The following is a 20,869-nucleotide window of genomic DNA, read 5'->3' on the forward strand; positions in this document are numbered from 1 at the left end:
AGGGGATCGAAACATCTGAGAAGCAAAAGCCTCTGTTTGCTCTTCATCTAATCTCCTCGCTGCCCAGGAGAAACAAATGTCTTTCCTGTGGGCGGGCAACAGACGGATACAGGAGTGTGAGAAAAATCAAGTAAACTGAAGGGGGAAGGTGTGATTGTGAGTTAAGAGAAAAAAACACTAGTGTGTGAGTGAGAGAGAGAGAGAGAGAGAGAGAGAGAGAGCGATAAAGGGTCGAGGGTGGGAGGATCTCCTTCATTCAGCAGAAACTCTCCATCAGACTCTTGAAGAGACAGGCAGAATAAAGAGCTCAGCAGGAGGAGAAAACACATCTCTCTCACTCTCTCTCTCTCTCAAGTGTTTCTCAGCGAGCGTCTGGATGGAGGGAGACGGAGGAGTGGAGCTCACACTGAGTCCCGAGACTCTCACGGAGGACGACGTGTGTGTGATCCAGGACACGTGGAGACCCGTCTATGAGAACCGAGAGAACGCTGGAGTCGCTGTGCTCATCAGGTACGCCGGTTCATACATCCGTCATTCACAAAAACTGTTTGACCTGTAGTTTTCTACTTGGGTTATTCCAAGGCTCTTTAGACATGTACTATAGTAATACCACAGTGTTTTTGACTTGTATCATGGTGATAATATAGTTTTTGGATGTGTACCATAGTTATGCCATTGTTTTTTTAAATAGACCACGGAAATATCATTTTATTTGAACATTTACCATGAAAATACCACTGTGTTTTGGCATTTATAATTTGTAATTCTGTAGTTTTTGGAAATGTACCAACTTGTACTATGGTAATATTATAGTTGTTTGAACATTTATCATATATAAATGTATGTAATATGTAATACTGTTTTTCTGGACATTTTTACCATAGTTATGCCATTGTTTTTTAAATAGACCATGGAAGAATCATTTTATTTGAACATTTACCATGGTACTACTACAATGTTTGTGAACATTTGCCATGATAATACCACTGTGTTTTGGCATTTATAATTTGTAATTCTGTAGTTCTTGGAAGTACTATGGTAATACTATAGTTGTTTGAACATTTACCATGGTTATGCCATAGTTTGCAAAAAAAAGTTTAACATGTACCACGGTAGGGTAGAGTGGGGGAAAACGCCCCCCACCTGTTTTTCCCAAAATGATCACTAAAAGTAGTCGAGATACATTTTTACTGTTGCTATGCACTACGTTGATAACGGGGATATACAAATCTCTACGGAGAAGCTGACACCAGCGACATATTTTAAGAGAAGAGGATTACATGGTAAATGCTATAATTTTCAGATATTAGTAAACAAGTGTTTAAGAGAATATTGTTCTGCAGGATATCGCAGTGATGTATGATAGATGAATAGTGACGTCTGTAGTTTGAGATCATATGCTATTTATAAGGAATATAATTATATTTAAAAAATTAAACATTTTTTTTAAAAGTCATAGCTTGTGGGGTAAAACGCCCCCTACGCTGAGGGGTAAAACGCCCCCTACGCTGAGGGGTAAAACACTAATTTAGAAATTAGAAAATACTAATTAATTATGAAGGCTGAGCAATTTTAATATTTGGTGAATAACTCCTGCCATAGTCACTCAAAACCGGGATGGCAATTCTAGTCACATTTATGTTTTGTTTCACTGTAATGTCACATTTTCCTTAAGGGGGGCGTTTTCCCCCACTCTACCCTAATACTTTTACTATAGTTATGCCATTTTATTACATAGACTGTAGTAAAACCATGTTTTGCCTTTTTTGAGCATGTACCATTGTTTTTTGAACATACCATGATACTACGGTGTTCTTGAACATTTACCATGATAATACCACGGTGTTTTGGCATTTATAATTGGTAATTCTGTATTATTGGTAAAATAAAAATAACAATTATTAGTATCATAGTAAATAATATGGTTGTGTAAAGCTGGAAGCTTACGCTGCTACTTTGAACCAATAATCGTTAAATTTATTATTAACATTATTCCAAAAAAATGTAACATGTACCATGGTAATAATATGGATGTTTGGATATATTCACCATACTTAGTTTTTGATATGCCCTATGGTAGTACATGATGTTTTTTGAACATGTACCTTGGTGATACAGTGTTTTGGGACAGGTAACAACATGCTTTCATGGTTATGTGGGCATGTACCATGGTAACACCATGTTTTTTTACCATGGTAATATCAAGGTATACTTTGAATGGCACTCATTCAGTACAGTAGCATGGTATATTTCAAAGTACTATGGTATTCCCACAGTAAGAGTTAAATAAGCACACAGATCAATTCCCATCGATCTCTGTTTTCATACTGAGCTGATGATGATAAACTCTCAAACAAACCTTTCAGCTTTTGGAGAGTCGAGTTGTTTCCACATGTGCTGTAGAGGTTCAGAGCTGGTCATCTGAAGTTTGCTGGTTCAATCCCTCCCAAAAGCGAGTGGTGAACCGTCCTAGTGTTGGTGATGAAAACACTGAACGTCAGGTGACTCCAGGAGGACCAACTCTATGGCGACATCACATGAAAGTGAAAACGAATCCCACTGGCGCTGCTTATGTTGCCATAAATAAAGACTAATGTTGTATGGAAAGATAAGAAGTTAAATTGGATGCAGGGGGATTGTGGGTAGCGGTGAGGTGTGACTGGGATTCGATAAACATACTGACCTTGTTGGGATCTCCAGCTGCTCTTCATGGTTTCAGAGATCACAGCTTTAGTGAAGAAACTTCTCTCGCTTCCTTCTCACTCGTGATCTTCAGCAAACTCTTCACCACATATGAACACACACACACACACACACCCTTACCCTAAACCTACCCTTAACCTAATTATAATATTATCCCTAAAACCAAGTCTTGACCCTCAAACAGGCCTTTAAAGGGCTCTCAGAAAGTGAGGACCAGCCAAAATGTCCTCACTTTACTCTCTATGTCCTCACTCCAATGGTCTAAAACTCAAACTGGTCCTCACAAAGATAGTTGTACAAGTACACACACACACACACATCTAAATCAGGACAGCATTGTTGATATCATCTAAAACTAAAACATTTCGAATAACTTTTATAAATGTTTCAGTTCAAAGCTTTATTACACTTAACGTTTTCATTAATTAAATTAGAGCTAATGTTGATGCTGCAGACTATCCCAAACCAAACTATAATATTATTTACTTCATGCATTGTGTTTATGTATTCCCAACCCAAGTCTCAGTGTATCAGAGTGAATCACAAATTCTTGAATCAGGAATCACGGGACATTCATCTCGGACAGCATTTCTCCGTGATAAAAAGTGTGTTTGGATGTGCAGACACGATCAAATGCAGAAAGTTCAGTAAACTAACATGCATTTGTGAGCAACAGAGAGATGTTGAGCTAAAAATAAATGAGCAAATCAAAGAGAATTCAGGCCAGATATCTGAAACTGAATCTATTGAGTCACGATAGTTTGTTATTTCACTTCAAATCAGTTCATCAGAGACTGATTCAATGTACTTCACCGCTAACTCTATCTCTCTTCTAGATCTACTGGCACGACTATAAAAGATTGTAATACAGCGAAAGAGTTCAAGATCATTTATAATACAGCTGGAATAAATAAACCATGAACATTAAACAAAAGAAAGAGCAATCGATTAAAGCGAATCAATATATTATAAAACCTATTAACCTTAGTTTGCATGACATAACTAGATCTACTAGTGCAAGTACCACACCCAAAAAAATGCAATAATGATTTAATGACTTTTATAGCTCATCATATTTGTATTTTATTACATCTATTGTTCCTCCTTGTAAAGAACATCCTGCTCTTCTTCTAATGTTCAGGAATTTGAGCGAATCATGAAACCACATGAAAGCCTCACGTGAGCTCATATTTCTTCATTCCTGACCTGTGCTCATCTGTAACAGTGTTTGAAGACCGCAGTCGTTTCTCTCTAAAGATAACGGCTCACATCTTCTCTGAGATCACACCTGAAGGGCTGCAATAAAGATTTATAATTAAACTCTTTCAGCTCGTGAAATTAGACTCATTTCTCAGAGGGAACGTGCTTTAAACGGAAGCTCTGTGATGCTTTAATTTAGCAGGTCAGTGGAATAAATCAGATGTTATCAACCATATAAACCCAAGCGTACGCTGAAGCTCTAGAAGAGCCCCTTTCCCTTTCATGTCCATGACTATAGTTGGTGACAAAAAGCACCAGATCGCAGCCGAGAAGTAGTTGCGAATGGCAAAACACCTCACTTAAGCGGACACACTTTAACTGTGTGTCTTAAAGGGATAATTCACCCCAAAATAAAACTTATTTAAATAAAACTTTATCATTTAAGACTCATTCACACCAACAACGATAACTACCTTAACTATGTTAGTGTCCACACCAACAGACAATAATTATATCCACACTGACATACTAAACTAACTATATTAACGTCTACACCAACAGACTACAACATTATAGTTATTGTTATAATTATCAGGCCTTTACTCACTTCATGTCATCCCAAACAGTGTTGTTATTGTTGAGCAGTGTTGGGAACGTTACTTAAAAAAAGTAATTAGTTATAGTTACTCACTACTTGTTCCAAAAAGTAGTTAGTAACTGAATTACTCTATAATAAAAGTAACTCGTTACCAGGGAAAGTAACTATTTGCGTTACTGTTAAAAAAAAAAAAAATTGCTATAGGCTATATGTCAAAGAATTTTGATTTTTTTTAGCAGTTTTCACAAGTCAGTTGAAATGAGTAGAACAGACAGGTGTTTGTACATAACTTTAGATATTTATTGCACATCGACAGATATAACATTTTATATGTTTTATATAATTAGTTTATTAATTAAATTAATAAAAAGACAAAAAGACCTTGAGATATGTTTGGTAATTGTACCTGAATGAATTGAATGTTTTTATGTTTCCAGTTTCCACTGTTCGATCGCGTCCGCGCCTCACACACACACACACACGCACACAAATGTAAACACTTTACGACTTTTCGATCGCGCCCGCGCCTCTCTTTCTGTTTCTCTCTCTCACACACACACACACACACACACACACAAATGTAAACACTTTGCAACTTTTCGATCGCGCCCGCCAACCTTTCAGACAGGATTGCTCCTAACTCGCCATCTCTGCTGCTTCATCGAATCTCTGTTTAGCTGGTGTGTGTGTGGCGCGTGTGCTGGCATGTGTGTAAAAACACTGGTTCTGATTGGCTACCATGAAACACATGACACTGCCTTAGCCAATCATAATCGCTTACCTCGTTATTAACCCACCTCCTCACTAGCTGTGAGAGCCAGGGGTGCGTTCGGATTACAGTTTATTCAATCAATGCATAGTAACGCACCGCATTTAACGTCCAGTAATGTTAACGGCGTTGTAACGACGGGAAAAGTAATTAGTTAGATTACCCCGTTACTGGAAAAATAACGTCGTTACCTAACGCCATTCTTTTAAACGGCGTTATTCCAAACACTGTTGTTGAGTAAAATTATTAAAAATCGAATTACAAAAAATGATAAAGTATGAATATTATGTGAAAAACTTAAGCGAAAATTAGAAATGATAGAGTTAAAAAAGTTTAAGTACTAAAACTGAAACACAAGTAAGCGCCGATAGCCTCGTGGGCAGCGTGACGTCAAGGCAAAAATCACAAAGAGAAAAATAAATAAAATAAAATAAAGCTATTAGAAACGTAAAAAAAATGACAAAATCAAACTTAAACTAAAACAGCATATAAATACTACTCAAATAACACTTTTTTAATAATTTGTTAGTATTTTAACACAAAACAGAAACATTTTGACAAATCTAGCCAAACCATAATGATTCAATATACACTTAAATAAAGACATTAAGGCCTGGTTTCACAGACAGGGTTTAGATTAAGCCAGGATTAGGCCTGAGTTCAATTACTAAATTTAAGCAGTTTTTATAAATGTGCCTTACGCCCGGTACACACTGTACGATTGTGGGCTGTCCCAGACGAAAGATGACCAATCGCGGTGATTTCTGTGGTCATGTGAGAGAGGTTCAAAGACGGCCAATGTCACAGTCTTGCGACCAAAGATAGATAGCCTGTGATCATTTTCAGACAGTGTCAGTAATTCAGCATGATCATCTCAAAGTGTGTTTGTTGCTGCTACGACCTACGTCAACAGACTAGCCAATAAAAATGCAACATGAAATGGCATATTGATCAACACGACATGACACCAAGGGCCCTATCTTGCACCCAGCGCAATTGACTTTGTACACCGACGCATGTATCATTCCTATTTTGCACCCGCGCACAGTGGACTTCTCCCTCCACAGATGCACGTCGGTAAATTAGGAAATGCATTTGCGCTCCCGGGACGGTTCAGCGCCATAATCAATGTAAGCCATAATCAATGTAGCGTGTGTTCAACGCACAATGTGCTCTGTAATGATCAGATTGGGTGATCTGTCTCTTTAAAGGTGTCTTATCACATGCATACGGACTAAGAGTGTCTTCATAACTCAAGCTCCGTTTATGATCCCCGTGATTGTTTTAACTTTCCAGGGGATTTGAAGTGCCTTTGTTCATCGTCCAGCCGCTGACACTTAGCAGAGGTTAAGAGCTGGTGTACTCAAACATGAGTAATGACACACATTAGGAGGACAGAGCAGACACCGGTTCCCTTTATCTGCTGTTTGACTTCGACTTCGAGTCTCTTCTGTGGGCATTTACTCGACTCCGTGTCTAATTAAGGGGACGGATCTTCCTGTCCTGTTGCGGTTTGGTTTAAGGTTCACTTCTGAGGTGAAATACAGTTGAAGGGTGGGACTCATAAGATCAACACAATTCAAGCAAATTTGATGCAGGAGTCTGAAATCTGGAAGCCAACATGAACTCATTCATAACAACTCAATGCACCCTTTTGTTGAGAAACTTGAAACGACCCTCCTATGAAATCATTTGGTTCTTTTTTAAATGTTTTTAAGTTTTTAAGAGGGTTAACCAGTCCACTCTTGTTCTGCTGTAATCTAACAGCCACTGGGACTAATATCTCAGATGCATAAATCATGATCTGATGTCAGATATCTAACCGCACGTCAACCACTTACATTAGTAACAGGGATCTCAGACATGCGGGATGCACCGCGAGCATCAGATAATGCAGGTTCAGACATATTAATTCACTTTAAAGGAAATTTAAGACAAGATGGCACAGCAATCTGTGTGTTTAAAAAGGACAGGACGTACCGTTACACACATAATCATAACAAACACTCCTGGGGACAATCACAGTTCAGCAATAGTGTTGAAACTCGCTCCCTGAGGACATTTTAAACTTAAGGATTGAAGGATTTACAATCAGCCTCTTATGGGGAAAATAAGCCACCATGTTTGAGGCCTGTAGATGAAAATACATGATCAGAAACCTTCAAGTGACCACCATCTGAAGTGTGTTACATCAGAACAAACACTTACATAAGCCTTCAAGACTAAAGGTCACCTACAGTAACACTGGGAATATTAGTGATGTTTCAGATCCTTATATTTAGAAATGTTTGGAGCTGAATTATACATTTATCTCTTTTATCTGAGACACAGAACTGTTAGCTCATGCTTACATATTATTTTTAGTAAGCAACCACCTTGCAAACACCCAGAACTGCCTAGCAACCGCATAACAACATGCTAACAACCAATAGGAACACCTTAGTGACTGCATGGCAACACCCTGGCAACCACCCATAACACTATACTATAATATATAATACTACTATAATACTTAATACACAATACTAAAATTTCAAGTCAAGGCAGAAACACACACCTGAATGTGATGGAGAGAGAGATATATGTGTTTAGGTGATAGTAAACACAGAATCATATTTATACAGCCAGAAACATTAAACATTATAAAGTGTTTGAGCTGCTTCTGCTGGACAAGAGGAACAACACACACTATAGGGTCAAGAGTGCAAAACTTCCCTTTAACTGCATCTGAACTCATTTTCATTACAAAAAAAGCCATTCCCTGAGTTTTATTGCAGTAAGTGGAGGAGAATTTCAGCAATGTTGGTTAAATATTATCTCAGGAACGGTTATCTGTCCAGCTGGGTCCGAACACACTTTCTCTCACACTCACTTTTTATAGGTTTATCTGTAGGAAGCTCATGAAACGGTTGCACAGCCCTGCTTTGATGCATTTCTTGTTAAAACAGGAAGTTTGGATCCTCAATCTGAAACTTAATCATCCACTACCTTTGTTATTTTCATTTATTTAAAATATCTGCTAAATGTACACTGAAAAATGTACTAGGTTTTATTCAAGTCAAATATATTTAACATTCTTCTCAATAAACATTTGATCACAATTAAATCAAATCTTTAATTTATAAATGTATCTAACATTTTAAACCAACAGAACTTGGTTTTGGCTTTTAACCGTTTTATGGGCCAGTATAAACAAAGATGCTGCTAATGTGAATGTGACATCACAAAGCTAGACATAGAGATTATTATAGTAAATCAAATGCATAAACGATCATAAATTAATGAAGATTTGCAACTTTGTTTTGATCACACGATGACGAGGATCTTCTGTTCTAGTCTGAATAGAAATGCTTCTGTGTTTGCACTTATACACAGGATCACTTAAAAACTAAAAATGAAAAACAATCACATTATTTCAGGGCAATAATACAAAAGGATATTTTTAATTCATGCTCATTTTATTGGGGTCTCTTAAAGGGGCAGTTCACCCAAAAAACATGCCGTTCCAAATCTGTATGAATTTCTTTCATCTGTGGAACATAAAAGGTGATATTTTGACGAACTTTGGGAACAAAATAAAATTGCCCAGTGACTACATTGTATGAACAAGAAAAACATTTAGAAGAAAGAAAGATAATCCTACAGGTTTGGAACGAGTAAATGATGACAGAATGATCATCTTTGTGTGATCTATCACTTTAAAGAAGACCTATTATGCTTTTTGTACATGTTCATCTTTCTTTAGTGTGTAATGTTGCTGTTTGAGCATGAAAAAACTCTGTAAAGTTATAAACTCCCTCCAGCGGGAGTTATTCTCTATATCAGAGTCACTGTTCCTGAACTCCCTGAAACGCCTCCATTGTGAAACCTCCAGTTTCTTCCGGGAAACGAACATGTCAAAATATTCCTCATTTAAATAATTAATACGCAGAATAAAGGGGCGGTGCCTGGTTGAGTTAGTTAGTAGTATGTTGAAACTGGCCATTATGGTAATTAGGGGCGGGACATTTCCCAAACACACTGCTCCAGCCGACCAATCAGAGCACAGTGAGCTTTTCAGATGGAGGGGCTTCATAGAGACAGGAACTAAACAGAGCGTTACTGACAGACTAGGAAGAGAGGAGCTGCAACAATGGAGAATATGAGGAAAATAATGTGTTTTTTGAACATTCAAGCATGAAAACCTGTTCTGGTAGAGGCCAAAAACAACATCAAGACTTTGAAAAGGGGCATAACATGCCCTCTTTGAATCTTATGGCAGGTCCAGATGATAGGAAATGTTTGTTGTAACCATAACTAAATGTGTTTCCTCCAGGTTCTTCGGGAACTTCCCGTCGGCGAAGAAGTACTTCAGTCAGTTCCGCGACATGCAGGATCCCGAGGAGATGCGGCAGAGCGTCCAGCTGAAGAAACATGCCCTGCGGGTCATGACCACCCTCAACTCGATGGTGGAAAACCTGCGCGACGCAGACAAACTCAACACCATCTTCAAGCAGATGGGCAAATCACACGCGCTCAGACACAAGGTGGATCCCGTTTACTTTAAAGTGAGTATGAGGAAACAAACGACAACAATTCTTGGCTCTGGGAGATTTTTAAATGTTTTGGAAAGAAGGGTTACATTTTATTTCGATAGTCCACTTTAGGCATTCTACTGACTATGAGTAACTTTGCAACTACTTGTGAAGTAACTCTCATTATAAGTAACAATGGTCTCAAACTCAGCCCTGCAGAGTTTAGCTCCAACCCTAATTAAAAACATCTGATCCACACTGTAAAGAAGTGTTGTGTCAACTTAGGGTACGTTTAGACGACAACAATATGCTTAAAATGGAGAAGTTCTTCCTTTGAGACGAACATTGTCAAAACGATCCCCATTATTACGATCCCCTTTCCATTCAAGATGGCGCCGCGGATGGCTGCCTCGGTGTGGAGCTCTCCAGTCATTGTGTTGTTTTTGTTCGTTTGTTCTGCGTTTAGTCATTCTTTTCCTATCAGTTTCACCAAAGACGAACTTCTGGACATTAGGAAACACACACCAGACAAGTTTTTTACAGATTTTGATTACTCAGACGTTTTACTGGACATTCTCGTTGGAGGCGCAGCGGTGTTGTTAAAACGCGCGGTCAGACGCAAACGCGGGAAGCGCGCCGGCGCGCTGGTTAAACTCCGCGAGCGCGGCCTCCGCACTGCACTACCCAGTATTCATCTTGCGAATCTCCGATCTCTTCCTAACAAAATGGACGAACTTCTTCTCCTCACCCGCACTAATAAGGACTTTTTAAACTCCGCTGCTCTGTGCTTCACTGAAACCTGGCTGAGTGAAGCCATACCGGACAACGCACTACATCTGCCGGGCTTCCAGCTGTTCCGAGCGGATCGCATCGCGGAACTAACGGGGAAAACGAGAGGTGGTGGATTGTGTTTCTACATTAACGAAAGTTGGTGTTCAGATGTAACAACACTGAAGAAGATGTGCTCTCCTAATTTAGAGGTGCATTTCATAAACTGTAAACCTTTCTACTCGCCGCGGGAGTTTTCCTCATTCATTCTCGCGAATGTTTACATTCCTCCAGACGCGTGTGTGAGCGCGGCGCTACAACAGCTGGCTGAACATATAGCTGAAATGGAACAAAGGTACCCAGACTCTCTTTTAATCATTCTTGGGGATTTTAACAAAGCAAATCTCTCCCGTGAACTGCCAAAATACAGACAGCATGTTACATGTCCTACCAGAGACAGTAATATATTGGACCACTGTTACACCACGATAAAGAATGCGTATCACTCCGTCCCACGGGCAGCTTTGGGGCTCTCTGATCACTGTTTGGTTCATCTTATACCGACCTACAGGCAGAAACTGAAATCAGCTAAACCTGTATTAAGGACTGTAAAAAGATGGACCAACGAAGCAGAGCAGGATCTACAGGCCTGCTTCGATTGCACTGATTGGACTGTTTTTGAAGCTGCAGCCACCGATCTGGATGAGCTCACAGATACTGTAACATCATATATCAGTTTCTGTGAGGATACATGCATTCCTACCAGGACATTCTTATCATTCACTAATGATAAACCATGGTTTACTGGGAAACTCAAACAGCTTCGTCATGCCAAAGAGGATGCTTACAGAAGTGGGGATAAAATCTTGTATAACCAGGCCAGAAACAAACTGACAAAGGAGATCAGAGTTGCTAAAAGAAGCTACTCTGAAAAGCTGAAAAACCAGTTTTCAGCCAACGACCCGGCATCAGTCTGGAGAGGCCTGAGGAACATCACCAACTACAAATCACCATCCCCCCCATCTGTGGAGAATCAACAACTGGCTGACACTCTCAATGCATTCTATTGCAGGTTTGAGAAGCCCAGACTCACACCTCACACCCGCCCTGATGTGCACTTCACACATCCACCATCACCTCCTGCAACCCCTCTCCTCCCCCCTTCTGCCATCCAACCTGAGCTTAAGGTCTGTGTGGAGGACGTGAGCAGAGTCTTCAAAAAACAGAAGACTAGGAAAGCTTCAGGCCCAGACGGCATCTCATCTGCTTGTCTAAAAGCCTGTGCTGACCAACTGGCCCCAGTCTTCACGCAGATCTTCAACAGATCATTGGAGCAGTGTGAAGTTCCCTGCTGCTTCAAACGCTCCACTATCATTCCGGTTCCCAAAAAAACTAAAATCACTGGACTTAATGACTACAGACCTGTCGCTCTCACGTCTGTGGTCATGAAGTCGTTTGAAAGACTGGTGTTGGCCTATCTGAAGGACATCACCGGACCCCTGATGGATCCCCTTCAGTTTGCTTACAGAGCAAACAGGTCTGTGGATGATGCAGTCAACATGGGACTGCACTATATCCTGCAACATCTTGACAGACCTGGGACTTATGCACGGATCTTATTCGTGGACTTCAGTTCGGCCTTCAATACCATCATGCCTGATCTTCTCACAGCCAAACTGACTCAGCTCTCCATGCCATCCACAATCTGTCAGTGGATCTCCAGCTTCCTGACGGACCGGCAGCAGCTAGTGAGACTGGGGAAACTCACATCCAGGACCCTCACCATCAGCACTGGCACCCCCCAAGGGTGCGTTCTCTCCCCACTGCTCTTCTCCCTGTACACTAATGACTGCACTTCTAAAGACCCCTCTGTCAAGCTCCTGAAATTTGCAGACGACACCACTGTCATCGGTCTCATCCAAAATGGTGACGAGTCTGCTTACAGACTGGGGGTTGAACAGCTGGCTGTCTGGTGCAGTTATAACAACCTTGAGCTGAACACGCTCAAAACAGTGGAGATGATCGTGGACTTCAGGAGAAACACCCCAGCACTCCCCCCTCTCACCATCATGAACAGCACTGTGGAAGCAGTGGAGTCATTCAGGTTCCTGGGCTCTACCATCTCCCAGGACCTGAAGTGGGCAAATCACATTGACTCCATTGTGAAAAAGGCCCAGCAGAGACTGTACTTCCTTCGCCAGCTGAAGAAGTTCAATCTGCCACAGGAGCTGCTGATCCAGTTCTACTCAGCCGTCATTGAGTCTGTCTTAAGCACTTCCATCACTGTCTGGTTTGGTTCAGCTACCAAATCGGACATCAGGAGACTACAACGGACAGTCCGGACTGCAGAGAGGATTATTGGTGCCCCCCTGCCAACCCTCCAGGACCTGTACTCTTCCAGAGTGAGGAAGAGAGCAGGTAAAATCATCACAGACTCCACTCACCCTGGACACCCCCTGTTTGAACTGTTACCGTCAGGACGGCGACACAGATCACTGGCCACAAGAACTTCCAGGCACAGGAACAGTTTCTTTCCACAGGCCATTTCCCTTCTGAACACTTAACATGCCCCCCAAAGCATATGCCTGTAAGTGCAATACTCCCACTGTCTAGTGCAATAAACTCAGGTGATATTTATATCTATATTATTCATACTACTCAAAATACTGTAAATATGTTTATAATCTGTAACATGCGCTAGACTCCCACTGTCTAGTGTAATATTCTCTAATTCAGGTGATATTTATATTATTCATACTACTCAAAATACTGTAAATATGTTCATAATCTGTAAATGTTTATTCAGACTAAACCCAACTGTGACCCTACTTTTTTACTTTTATACTATTTTTATTTATTTTTTATATATTTTCATTCTTAGAATTTGTATTACTGTGTTCTTGTTGTATTTGTATTTGTATATGTGCACTGGAAGCTTCAGTACCAAGAAAAATTCCTTGTGGGTGCAAGCACACTTGGCAATAAAGCTCTTTCTGATTCTGATTCTGATTCTGATTTCTGATTCTGATTATTCACACGGATCCGCGAAAACGACTAAAACGCTGTATTCTGCTGCCAGACCATTAGATGGCGATGAAAGACTATAGACTGAACACGTAATACGCATGTGCATGATGTCATCGTCTTCAGAAGTTTGTTTAAACGAACAGCCAAAACGCATAAAAAGTTTTACGTTTTTAGTTGAAAACGATGTTGTGTAAAAAGCCCCTTAAAAAGTAAGTGTTCGTAAGTAAGTAAGTTAAGTCAACTCAAATATCCAAGTTGTCACTTAGTACAAATTCACATTTCAAGTTGGCTAAACTTAAAATAAAATTAGCACAAACATATTTTTTTATAGTAAGGTTTCAGGATTACCAGACACTTCCAGGCAGGTGAGTTGGAGCTAAACTAAAATAATTATCTATTCACATAATGTTCTCTCTCTTAAAATGTAAGTGAGTGTAAAGGCCATTGCACACTGAGTCCGAAATCCGCATCCGAAATTTTCGCACGTTAAAAACAAAATTCGACCTCACGTTATGTCAATCATGCTTGCACACTGTCTACGAAACTTTCGTCCGTAAAAAACAAAATTCGACCTCATGTTATGTCAATCATGCTTGCACACTGTCTACGAAACTTTCGTCCGTAAAAAACAAAATTCGACCTCATGTTATGTCAATCATGCTTGCACACTGTCTACGAAACTTTCGTCCGTAAAAAACAAAATTCGACCTCACGTTATGTCAATCATGCTTGCACACTGTCTACGAAACTTTCGTCCGTAAAAAACAAAATTCGACCTCATGTTATGTCAATCATGCTTGCACACTGTCTACGAAACTTTCGTCCGTAAAAAACAAAATTCGACCTCATGTTATGTCAATCATGCTTGCACACTGTCTACGAAACTTTCGTCCGTAAAAAACAAAATTCGACCTCACGTTATGTCAATCATGCTTGCACACTGTCTACGAAATTTTCGCACGTTAAAAACAAAATTCGACCTCATGTTATGTCAATCATGCTTGCACACTGTCTACGAAACTTTCGTCCGTAAAAAAAAAATCGGATTGGGTTCGATTTTCTGCGTTTTTCGCATCCACAGCAAGTGTTTTGTGAGGTTTTTTGAAAACTCAGAGCCACCGTACAAGCGAACGACAAAATCCAGAATGACGTCTGACAATTTGATACACTTCGTCTCGCAGCACAAGTACTGTATGAAAAACAAAATGCGGATTACAAAGACACTGAATAAAATATAACCTGTATACAGCTGTTCTGTCTGCCCAGCGCTTCTGCCGGCCGCGTGTGTCTGTGTGTGTGTCCGTCCATAGACATACTGCCAGTTTCTGTTCAGGATCGATTGGTTCACGGAAATTGGTGGTCTTCTTTTTAATATGTGGCTCCAGTATCGCTAGCAAAGCATCAAACTGTTCCACTGACATTCTGAGGTAAATTTTAATCGTTTGGGATAATTTCGCAACTCCTTGATAAGGAGGTGAAACTCTCCTTCCTCTCGGCGCTATCTCAGGATTGGATGGACCCAATATTTCCTCTTTCTTTCTCTCTTTTTAAGAAGAAAGAGGGCAACAAATTCATCCTCACTGCTTGACGAATCCATTTAGTATTTTTTGCGTTTTTTTCCGCAAAGGTTTAATAAATACGCATCGGACTCAGTGTGCAAGGTTTCTGTGCGTGACGAATTTTACTGCTGACGAACACGAAAAAACGCATACGAAAATTTCGGACTCAGTGTGCAATGGCCTTAAATGTCAGCATATTTCTAAGGGACTGAAGTCTGTCGCGTAAAAGAAGAGCTTATTGACGCAGTTCAGTCAGTCTGCTATTTTATTCCAATCGTTACTCCTTTTCTGTAAATATGTAGTTTATACGTAGAGTTACACTTCAACTAAGTTTAATGGTGCAACGCAAAAATATTTAGTAGTGCGTAAGTTATAACTTGGCTAAATTGCAACTTACACAGATGGTGCAACTGAACCCTGGTTGACATAGTTGCGAAGTTACTTAGTCAGTATAATGTCTAAAGTGGACTATTGAAATTAAGTGTTTCTAAAAGAAGTCCCTTCTGCTCACCAAGGCTGCATTCATTTAGTAAAAAATACAGTAAAAACAGTAATATTGTAAAATATTATTACAATTTGAAATAGCTGTTTTCTATGTGATCAAAGTTGAATTTTCAGCATCATTACTCCAGTCTTCAGTGTCACATGATCCTTCAGAAATCATTCTAATATGCTGATTTGCTGCTGAAGAAACATTTATGATTATTATCAATGTTGAAAACAGTTGTACTTCTTCATATTTGATCATGTGTTTTTACTGAGTAAAAGTATTAATAGTTTTACTGACCCCAAACTCATTTCTGCAGATTCTGGCCGGAGTGATCCTGGAGGTGCTGGTGGAAGCCTTCCCACAATCCTTCAGTCCAGCCTCGGTGCAGGGGGCGTGGTCTAAACTCATGGGCGTCCTGTACTGGCAGATGAACACCGTTTACGCTGAAGTCGGCTGGGAATCCATCAAAAACTCTGCAAAGTGAAGGAGAGAATTAATGCAGAATTGTACAACTCACACCAAAGATTACTGCAGATTTGACATGTATATTTGATTTGTTTCTATATTCTAAATATTGGAAGAAAAAGAGAATATAGTAGAATATAAACAGCTGTAATCAGTGGCTGTCGTAATCCCACGACGCTGGAGAATCCAAACAAACACTTCTATATTAAGGGTGCACAATATATCGGTTGTCATATCGGTATCGGGCGATACATATTCATTATTAATGTTATCGGTATCGGCCAGATATATGTTCATTATTAATGTTATCGTTATCGGCCGATATATGTTCATTATTAATGTTATCGGCCGATATATGTTCATTATTAATGTTATCGTTATCGGACAATATGTTCATTATTAATGTTATCGTTATCGGACAATATGTTCATTATTAATGTTGTCATTATCAGCCCAAAATATGTTCAATATTAATGTTATCGGGCGATATATGTTCAATATTAATGTTATCTGCCGAAACATGTTCATTATTAATGTTATCGTTATCGGACAATATGTTCATTATTAATGTTATCATTATCAGCCCAATATATGTTCAATATTAATGTTATCGGCCGATATATGTTCATTAATATAATAATGTTATTGTTATCGTCCCGATACATTAAAGCCGATAAATAATGGATTATTTCCTTCAGCTGAGACACTTCAGGTTCACCATGAAATATGCTTGAAATATGATTGGAATCACTTTGAAAAGGAAAATACAGTAAAGTGCAACATGTACAGCACAAGTCTGTCATATCAGCTACATACAATTATAATGAAAACATCATAAATGTGTGTTTGGGACGTGGCTTTTAATAGTGAGACTTTGGTTTTTGTAATCGGGCTCTCAAAAATTATATCAAAATGTGGATTTAGATTCATCGGCCAATATATCGGTTATCGGCTTTCAAATATAAAGAATTATCGGTTATCGGTATCTGGCAAAATTTTCATATCGGTGCATCCCTATTCTTTATTAATCCACAAAGTAACATACAGGCGATCACAGGAGCAAACTAACACACAACCAAAGGAAACTGAGAGCTTGAATACACAGGTGGAGTGATAAAGGTGAAACACAACAGGTGCAGGAACTAATGAACAACCAGCGAGACTAATAACCATCAGGAACCAAAACACCATTAAACTAAAGAACACTGAGAGAGTGAACTTTACAAATGTTTATGGACCCACATGCTATTTTATCTGGACTTTATCGATGTCAGATCCCTAGCAACTGTTATTCAGCTTAGATAACAAACACTCGTATAAATCAGTGCAGAAATCTCAAGCTCTCGGCGGTCCGGCTCCCGTTAAATATTTACACATACTCCAGATGAACCATGGCCTCGTACACAAACACCATCTCCGTCAGATACAAAAATGTGCAATTCTGATGAAACATCTCTCGGTCTTATAAATAAACTCTGCTGGAGGTTTCAGATAAATATCCAGTTCATCTGCAGCGGATGTTTTTGAAAGAGACGAGTGCTTTTGTAACAGTCGCTTCCTCAGTGTAAAAAACTGATCGAAATGAATAACAAGGACTGTTCTGTGGAACTGAAGCAGGTCAACTCTTTTCTTTTTGTACTTCTCCAAATGTTTTGTATCTGTGATATAATCACTGATTCAGAAATAAACTCTGAAACATTAAAGAGATAAACTCTGAGTCTCGCACTTTTTTTGGTCATACACTTTTTATTTTAGAAAACCATAACAATATTTTTAAAATATTTCAAATTCAGATTTTGAATGAATAGATTTGTAATTTTATTTAAATTGTAATATTTAAATTTTATTTTAATAATATTATTAAAATGTTACAATTTTAATTTGTAACATTATTATATATAAATCTATATATTTAATATTTTCGTTTTTTAAAAATGTATTACATATACATCATATTTTAATTAGATATAATGTTATTAAAATATTTAAATTGTTACTATTAAAATTTTAATTTGTATTTAATATTTGAATTTTCAACTGAATTATTTTAGTTTTTAACTGTTGTTAAATATATATATATATATATATACACACACATCATATTTTAATAACATACATATTATTTTATTAAAATGTTAACATTTACATTTGTACTTTTATTATTATTATATAACTAAATATTTAAATGTATAATTGTATTTTATATAATTTTATTTTCATTTGAATGTTTTAATTGTATTGATTTAATTGTATTTGCTACAGACATGCACTGAAAGCCACCAAACATGGATTGTTCTCACAGGAAGTTCATGAACTGCAGCACACGTGGTGTTTTGACGGATGCTATGGTAACCATGATAAAGTTTTGAAAGCAAGCACTGTTTACTGTGAGCTGAACGTGATTAAATCTCTATTAAATTCAGTCATTTTATCAGTGTGTTAACCAGCAGCATGTGTCCGTGTGTGATAATCCACAGTGAACCCCAGGAACGGCTCTAATCACACACACATTCAGCCTCTGACCTCAACAAACTTTACAAAGGAAGAGAGAAAACTTCATTATCAAGAGCGGAGTGATTAGAGGAGAGTTAGAGAGAGATAAACCACGAGCCGGATAAATGAGCGGATCTTAGTGGAACAAATGTCATTATAAACCTGTGCGAGTGTGAGTGTGTGAGAGAGTGTGTACTGCAGACAGAGACAGAGAGAGTGTGTGTGTGTGTGTGTGTATGTGTGTGTGAGTGTGTGAGAGAGAGTGTACTGCAGACAGAGACAGTGTGTGTGTGTGTGTGTGTGTGTGTGTGTGTGTGTGTGTGTGTGTGTGTGTGTGTGTTTGCGTGTGTGTGAGTATGCGTTTGATTTATATTACATTGTGGGAACCAAATGTCCCCACAAGGATAGTAAAACCTGAGATCACCTCCATTGTGGGGACCAGCCAGCGGTCCCCATGAGGGGAATGGGTAAATAAACATACTAAATTGTATTTTTTTGAAAATGTAAAAATGCAGAAAGTTTTCTGTGATGGGTAGGTTTAGGGGTAGGGTTAGTGTAAGGGGACAGAATATACAGTTTGTACAGTATAAAAACCATTAAGTCTATGGAAAGTCCCCACAAAGATAGTGAACCAGACGTGTGTGTGTGCTTGTGTGTGTGTGTGTGTGTGTGTGTGTGTGTGTGTGTGTGTGTGTGTGTGTGTGTGTGTGTGTGTGTGTGTGTGTGTGTGTGTGTGTGTGTGTGTGTGTACTTGTACAACTATCTTTGTGAGGACCAGTTTGAGTTTTAGACCATTGGAGTGAGCAAAGAGAGTAAAGTGAGGACATTTTGGCCAGTCCTCACTTTCTAAGACCCCTTTAAAGGCCTGTTTGAGGGTCAAGACTTGGTTTAAGGGATAAGGTTATAATGAGGTTAAGGGTCGGTTTAGGGTCGGGGTTCGGGTTAGGCCCTTCCTGTAAACATTTGGGTACCAAAATACGGGAGACCTGGGGGGTTCAGTTCAACCACATGAGGTTTCATGTCATCTATACATTACACCCCATCGCCAAATCATAGAAACATTCAGTTAAGACAGTTGTATTCATCTTAACAATACACAACAAATCCATATACAGAAAAACAGATTTCTAAAATAAGGTATAGGCCACAAATCTGTGAGTAGGCTCCAGTTTTCAAAACTGAACAGGTGATGTTGTGTAATATTCAGTTACTGAAACTGTTCCAGCGGGTGGAGTTTACTGGCACTGAATATTACACCTGTGTAGGCCTACTCCATTAACTGGAACTGATTTTCACTGGAACTGAATATAACATCCAAATATTGTTATGTAATCAATCAGCATATTGTTGTGTATTGTTGTGTAATCAGTCAGCATATTGTTGTGTAACAGTATTTCACATTTTTTCACAGGAACTGAATATTACAAACAACTATTGCGAAAGAACGATTTACAAAACAACGATTGCGAAAGCGTACACGGATTATGAATTTGTTCACTGTTACCGTTGTACGTAGTTTTTTTTTTTTGTATAGTTCTATTTTGTTAATAAATTTTGCATTCTATTTTGGCTTTCTCGGGTATCCCTATTTTTGTTGTGTCCCTTTTGAGCCACCGGGCGAAATGGGTATGGATTGAAAAACTAAAGCAACTGTACGGTTTACAAATCTGAGCACAGCTGAGACTTGTTCTCTGGTAGCCTACTTTTGGCGTAGGATATTTATTTCCGTCAAAACAAATAGTGTTCCAACCAATCACCGACAGGGGGTGGGTGTTGTGAGGTTTTGCGCTCATGTTCTCCGACTTCGAAGTCAAACGAGCGCAAAACCTCACAACACCCACCCCCTGTTGGTGATTGGTTGGAACACTATTTGTTTTGGTTTTGAGTGGTTGGTGAAACCATTTGTTTTAGTGTGCAGATCTCAGAGCCTAGGCTGCCTACAGAGACGCGTTTTTTTGACGGCATGCTCATGGGGTGGGTAGGTAGCGGATCGTTAGGAAAGATTAGATGAATGTGATCATTTATGTTTGGGCCTGAAATCGCTGATACAACCTTTAACGTTAGTTGTGATGGGTAAGGTTAGGGTAAGGTAAGCGGCTAGAGATTGCATTGTGTCAATGAATGTCCTCATCAAGATGTACAAGAATGCGTGTGTGTGTGTGTGTGTGTGTGTGTGTGTGCGTGTGAGTGAGTGAGTGAGTGTGTGTGTTTACACAGATGTAGAAACGGCCTGTAGCATCTGAAATCTGTGAGTAACTCAAAACACACAAACACTTTCAGACA

General features: G+C 39.1%; 2 protein-coding genes across 2 annotated transcripts in view; both read left to right on the forward strand.

The window, feature by feature from the left end:
- fbf1 (Fas binding factor 1) overlaps window positions 1–20,869 on the forward strand; it is a 214,230-nt gene that overhangs the window by 78,456 nt on the left and 114,905 nt on the right. The window lies entirely within an intron of this gene.
- cygb1 (cytoglobin 1) lies at window positions 84–17,801 on the forward strand. The gene is made up of 3 exons (XM_084387845.1): window positions 84–510; window positions 9,586–9,817; window positions 15,945–17,801. Exons 1-3 carry the CDS (start codon window positions 377–379, stop codon window positions 16,110–16,112), a joined length of 534 nt encoding a protein of 177 aa, XP_084243971.1. The 5' UTR covers window positions 84–376; the 3' UTR covers window positions 16,113–17,801.

This window comes from Rutilus rutilus (assembly GCF_951802725.1).
Source record: "Rutilus rutilus genome assembly, chromosome: 1".
Lineage (NCBI taxonomy): Eukaryota > Metazoa > Chordata > Actinopteri > Cypriniformes > Leuciscidae > Rutilus > Rutilus rutilus.

Bases quoted from the DNA above. Each gene is read 5' to 3' on its own strand.
- cygb1 (XM_084387845.1), top strand. From the start codon at position 377: ATGGAGGGAGACGGAGGAGTGGAGCTCACACTGAGTCCCGAGACTCTC. The intron at 511-9,585 runs GTACGCCGGTTC...TGTTTCCTCCAG, and splicing joins GGAGTCGCTGTGCTCATCAG to GTTCTTCGGGAACTTCCCGT. The intron at 9,818-15,944 runs GTGAGTATGAGG...TCATTTCTGCAG, and splicing joins TGGATCCCGTTTACTTTAAA to ATTCTGGCCGGAGTGATCCT.